The 6,000-nt window shown below is 32.2% G+C and overlaps 1 protein-coding gene across 1 annotated transcript; it reads right to left on the bottom strand.

Annotated features, from left to right (window-relative positions):
* Positions 1 to 534: 534 nt before the first annotated feature.
* Positions 535 to 3,578, bottom strand: LOC120171730 (probable protein phosphatase 2C 9). The gene is made up of 6 exons (XM_039179382.1): positions 3,342 to 3,578; positions 3,084 to 3,214; positions 1,789 to 2,028; positions 1,340 to 1,589; positions 1,005 to 1,186; positions 535 to 917 (listed from the first exon to the last, which is right to left on the bottom strand). The coding sequence occupies exons 2-6, from the start codon at positions 3,120 to 3,122 to the stop codon at positions 777 to 779; spliced, it is 852 nt and encodes a 283-aa protein (XP_039035313.1). The 5' UTR covers positions 3,123 to 3,214; positions 3,342 to 3,578; the 3' UTR covers positions 535 to 776.
* Positions 3,579 to 6,000: the final 2,422 nt, after the last annotated feature.

The raw sequence follows: 6,000 nt of genomic DNA, 5'->3' as shown, positions 1-6,000 counted from the left end.
ATGGTGCTCATCCTTCTTCGTTTGTAATCAACTCCCAAATCCGATAAATTTCTGGTAAGACACGAATCTGATAAAACAATAAGTTTAAGGTATCCAATCTACCCAACCTAAGATATCAATGGAAACTCTATCATTGAATTCAAGTCATAACACAAATTCAATATCATCTAAAGAACCGTTGCGACAATATCATTAAAATTATATTCTTAATATAAACTAAAATAATTTTTGTTTATAAAAATTCTTATTAGTTTTATTATTTGTTTATCTCTATTTTTAAAAATTATATACCAAATAATATATTTTCATTATTTTTATTTCTGAATTTAATTTTTTATTTAAATTAATCAAATATATTTTCTAATTTTTTAAAATAAAAATTATTTTCTAAAAGCAAAAAAAGAAAATATTTTCTAAAATTAAATTAGGATCGACTTTTCCTCACAAATAAAAAAAATGCAATGCCTCCATGCAGGATCGAACTACGAACCTTTGGTTTTCAAGAATGACGCTCTACCACTGAGCTATAGGAGCTTGGCTGAAATACCAGTTTTAATATAATAATTCGAGCAAAAATAACATACCATACATTGATGTGAATAAATATCAACCGTGAATTATTAGCTTCTTTACTTTCTTTTCTACCAAATGGGGTTGAAATCTACAACTTTCAGGATTATGCACTTACTAATGAGAGTGCTAGTTGGTGTTCACTCATTGATCCGGATCATATGCAGTCAAGGAACTGTTCTTCTGTTGCATGTTCGATTTTGCGGTTAACCCTTGAAACGGACTACAATACAGGAGATATCATCTTTACTGTCTCGGTTCAATGCCTCAGCCATTAGCTGTTTAGCTGCTCGCAATGGATCCTTGGTCTTTTTCGCAATATCTACGGCTTCTTGATTGGACATGACCTGGATTAAATTTCATACACGAAATGACAGAACAAAATAAACCACAAATTAGAAATTGTCGGTTCCAAACACAGAGAGAGAGATCACCTTCCATAGCCCATCACTTGCAAGGATGAGAAATTCGGTTTCTGAGTCAATATCAACAGTTTCCATGTCGGGATCGGATCGGAGGTGTGATTTAAGATTCTTGTCTCCAAATGCACGAGAAACAGCAAGTTGTCCGTTGACTCTTGCAACATCTCCTGGGAAAGAATGCAACAAGATAAATCAACAATCGATAACCATACCAGGAAGTCATTATCATATAAAATTTTAGTGCTGATCAATTTGCATTCCGAGGTGAACTTATTTACTTTCGCTCGTAATATTAACTTTCCTAAAAGAGAAAATCAGACATAAGCACGGGAGAGTTGTGAATAACCTTGTTTGAATCAATGCTTCCACGCTCTGTGGCTCATGATCAATACTCATCTGTATTGCCTGCCCTTTCTTTGAGAGAACAGCACGTGAATCTCCAATATTGGCAACCCATAATTTCTTCCCATCTATCAAAATTGCAGTGACAGCAGTGGAACCCCCACGACCCAAGTCGGGATCGTGTGAGAGAATTGCTTGGTCTGTCTTCTCATAAGCTTTAGAGATGGACCTGCCGGGATCAGTCCAAAACTCCTCCTACAAGTTATCATATAACACAAGGACATAGTTACAACCAATAAACATAGCTCGAAAGTTGGTATTGCATAAGGCAAGTTGGGGACATAATAAAAAAAAGACGCTCTTTTCAAGTGCAACATTTAACTGACACGAATAATCCTCTTTTACTGTGGTATCCGAAGCCCCTACAAATTATTCAGATTAATCGAGAACTCACATCCTTCAAGATATTGGAAAACAAATGCTTTTGCAGAAAGGATGGTACACTATCTCCCAAATGGCCGTCATATATAGCAAAAAGCCCGAGTTCATGTCCCCGGAGATGGGAAAACTTTGCAACATGATAATCCTCCATGGGATGATTTGCTTTTCCTTTTGCTAGGGTGAAACCATACTTGACAGGACCCTGATGGCTTCTACCCTTTCCGGAGCTACATGAAGAACGCCCTCCAACAACCTAAACGATAAAATAAAAATCTTTTACGAATTTTCATACTTTATGGAGTTAGAAAAGAAACTTGAAAAGAATCGGAAACGTGATTTGACATGAGGAAATGCAATAAAGAAATAATGAAGCAGGTCCATGGTAAAGAAAGGCAAAAACGATAACACTTTATGTAATAAGGTAAAAGGAAATGAAAGCCACCGGTATCCACTAGAAAAAATTTCTTTTACCCATTATAAAATATATCAGATGCTTCAAATCTAGTTGCAGCCAAAAACAAATTGAAAGAAAGCAAAGGAGAAGAAAAAACTGCAACCAAGTTATCGTCTTTCTAATACCAGCAAACCATATCAGTGAAAATTTCCACAAGAACCTGTTTTCATGAGACCGACATCAAATTCAAAAGCAAATCAGGTACTAAAGCTTTCAACTGATTCCTGAGAAACATAAACCAGGGAAACCAGGAAGATGTAACAGTATTTGCTGAATACACAAAGCTAGTGATAAAAGGAATACAAATGATGAGTAGGGCAGGTAATAACAACCCTAAATGAACAGCAAATACAATAACCAGTGCGGTATATCTTCCGTATTTTGCATATTATAGCATCAGGACAAATGAAAATGCTACAAGAAAAATGCATCAGAGCTGTTTCAAGCTTATTTTACAGTATTCTCACAAGGAGAAAAAAAAACCTTTCCTGTTATATTCGAAAAATCCGAATAAGAAAATGCCCCTAGCTAGATTTCATTATTCCAATGCACTACAATAATCTAAGCCAAATACTACCATAAACCATAGATTTTCTGTAAGAAAGAAATTTTCATTTGAAAGTTGAAATCCTCAAAAAACTTATTTCCTTTCATGTTCCACCATCTTAGCTACAATAGCCTATGCACTCATAGTAAAAGGAACACAGAATCTGGCATAAAGTCAAAGCTACAACCAAATTAGATCACACCCTTACAAAAATCTAATAAAAATCACCAACCAAAGATATCCAATCATATATAAACCTACGACAATTCAACTTAAATTGAAAGGACTGAACTGAAAATGAGCTGACCTGGGAATATACAGAGTTGAAGCAACATAGATTATCCATAAAATTCAACCCCTCTCCAGATTTCTCACCTTCTTCAGCTATAACCCAACATGTAAAAAGAAAAGAAAACTTTCCCCAGAATTCCTCAACCAGCATAATCAAAGAAAGAAAACTCTTGATCATCAAAACAGGCTAAACCCCAGATTCCTACAAACAGGAAAAAAAATAAAAAGTCATGAGCTGGGATTCTTTGAATTTCCCTTACCGATCCACCAAAACATCCACCAAAACACCCAAATTCCCAAGAAGAAAAAGAACGAACGGACCACACAGCTTATACAAGACTTGAACTCCCTCAATTGTTGACTATTTCCTCTGTTCTCAAAATAGAAAAAATAATGACAACAGCTTTGAATAGTACAGTGACTGAGACAGAAAGGAACAAAAGGAAATGAAAGACTTCGGAGGGGCAAAGCAGAAAGAAAATAAATAGGGAGAAGAAGGCAAGAGCTTGCCCTTATTGACTTTTCTCTATGCGTTTGGCTTTTATTTTTCTTTGTTTACCAGAGTACCAAGAAAGTTAATATTTGAGTTAATTGCATAGGAGGCTCCCAGATTGTGACACTCATTCCAAATTTATTTGTAAATGTTAAAACATTCTATATCAGTTCCCGAATAATAACTTCTATTCTAAATTGATCCTTAATTTTAGGCTAAATTTTTACAAGTGATCACCTAACTATAACTCCTTTTCATTTGATCATCATTTTTGAATTTTTTTCAATCAGTTACTCAACTATTTAAATGCATTCAATCAAGCTATTAGTCGTTAACATTTAACGGAGGAGGTGATGTGGTAGTTAAAAAACTTGGTATAATCACACGTTTAGTCTTTAATATTTGTACATTCAATCAATTTGGTCATAATTTTAAATCAATTTAATAAATTTAATATCCAAGTAGGCAATGATACATGTCACTACCATATTGGATGATATTTTAGTCATTTTAATTTATTTTATTTTGTACCCAATTAGTTCGTAACATGTATCATGGCCTAATTAGGTACAAAATGAAATAAAGAAATAATATGCAACTAAAGAAATTTGGACCCAAATTTTAACTTACATAGGAAGGCTTAAATCATTGGACCTTTCTTATCAACTTAAAGTTTGTGGATAATTGTTTATCTAAGTTAACATGGTACCAAAGCTCAGGTTATAATCCATAGATTAGTTTCCCCTAAATCTTTGGTCTACACCTAGGTTCACATGCAAGCTTATTAATCATTCATTAGCTTGCAAGTGAAGGGACATGTTGCCCTTTTGATAATTCGATATTTCAGAGAAGGATAAGCTTGCAAGCTAATGAAATATATTAAGAACACATAATTTTACTTTCATCTTTGTTTGTTTTATCCTTAACCATCAAAAAGATAACTTTGTTATATGCTAAGATTTTAGGCAGCCACTTTTTACTCAAAGAGAAATAATAAACAAAATCCATATTCTTAATTATCACAAATAGGAACGAAACTTTCCAGATAAAGCAAAACCAAAGTTAACATATTAAAAATAAATAAAACACATGCTCGTTATTATCTATTCCTACATGTGTAAAGTTTAAGAACCAAATTGATTGACTGTATAAATATTAAGGACTAAATATATAATTATACCAAACTTTTTAACTGTCATGTCACTTCATCCTTTAAATATTAACGACTAGTAGTTTGATTGAATACATTTAAATAGTTGGGTGACCTTATTAACAAAAATTCAAAAATAGTGATCTAAATGAAAAGGGGTTATAGTTAGGTGGTTACTGGTATAGTTTACCCTTAATTTTAAAATATTTTATATCAATTTCTAAATTATCATTTCATTTTTTATTCTTTTATTGATTTGTTATTAACTCTATTGATTTTTTAATACTATGAATATTTGGTCACTCAACTTTTGAAACTTATAAAACAGCTATCGAACTTTTAGTTCGTTTTCAATAAGATCTATGTCGTTATCTCCCATTTGTTTTTGCTGACGTGGAACTTAACTATCGTCAACCCCTTCTTCTTCTTCTTCTTCTTCTTCTTCTTCTTCTTCTTCTTCTTCTTCCTCAGTTGTTTTAAGGACCCATCGACTTTTACAATTGAGATAGTCGGGAATATTGATCCCTCAATTACAACTCCTCTAATTTTGCAATATTTGGTAGGTTTGGAATCTTTTAAGGGACATTGATCTACATTAATATTTAAACGAATTAAAAGTTCGATGATTGTATTGCGAGTTTCAAAAGTTGGGTGACCAAAATGTAAGCACCCTAAAAATTTAGGGACTATTTACATACTTTATCCTATTTTTAATATCTTAAGAATTGAACTCATAACTTTTGCACACACCAAGTTATTTTACTGATTAAAGGAATTATTGTTGTTCCTAGAGGTTATGAGTACGAACATTAGCAACTGCAATAAGGTGATTGAGTGTTCGTTGTTAAATGATTGAGAGTATCTAAAACAGATACTACTTTACAATCACATTTGTAATCACATTTAGCTTAATCATAACCTTCTAAAAAAACAATTTATTTTTGAAGGTATTTTGAATTCTTTTAAAAGGTCACTAATTCAATTCACACAACCTTTAAAAATATATTAATTTCTTTAACTAGTAAAATTAACAACACGTTAAAAAATAATGATACTAACAATATGAGATTTAGTATAGAATGTTTTAAATTTCAAAGACTAAATTAGAATGAGACATACATTAGAGAATGATATATAATATTTCACGTTTTATGGTGTAATTTAGAATATATCTAATAGCTTGGGTACATCATACGAATTGTCTTGTAATATCTTTTTGGGTAAACTTTTAAAAATAGCCTCTTACATTTCATAAATATACACATTTTTGGTCACTAAATTTAAAAAATT

This window comes from Hibiscus syriacus, unplaced genomic scaffold, assembly GCF_006381635.1.
Source record: "Hibiscus syriacus cultivar Baekdansim isolate YM2019G1 unplaced genomic scaffold, ASM638163v2 tig00111835_pilon, whole genome shotgun sequence".
In the NCBI taxonomy this organism is placed as follows: domain Eukaryota; kingdom Viridiplantae; phylum Streptophyta; class Magnoliopsida; order Malvales; family Malvaceae; genus Hibiscus; species Hibiscus syriacus.
This window is presented reverse-complemented; position numbering and strand designations above follow the sequence as displayed.

Excerpts from the sequence above, each read along its gene's own strand:
- LOC120171730 (XM_039179382.1), bottom strand. The coding sequence starts at position 3,122 with ATGGATAATCTATGTTGCTTCAACTCTGTATATTCCCAG. Across the intron at positions 1,590-1,788 it reads TTTCCAATATCTTGAAGGAT|GAGGAGTTTTGGACTGATCC; the intron begins GTGAGTTCTCGA and ends GATAACTTGTAG. Across the intron at positions 1,187-1,339 it reads GGAAGCATTGATTCAAACAA|GATTTATCTTGTTGCATTCT; the intron begins GGTTATTCACAA and ends TTATCGATTGTT.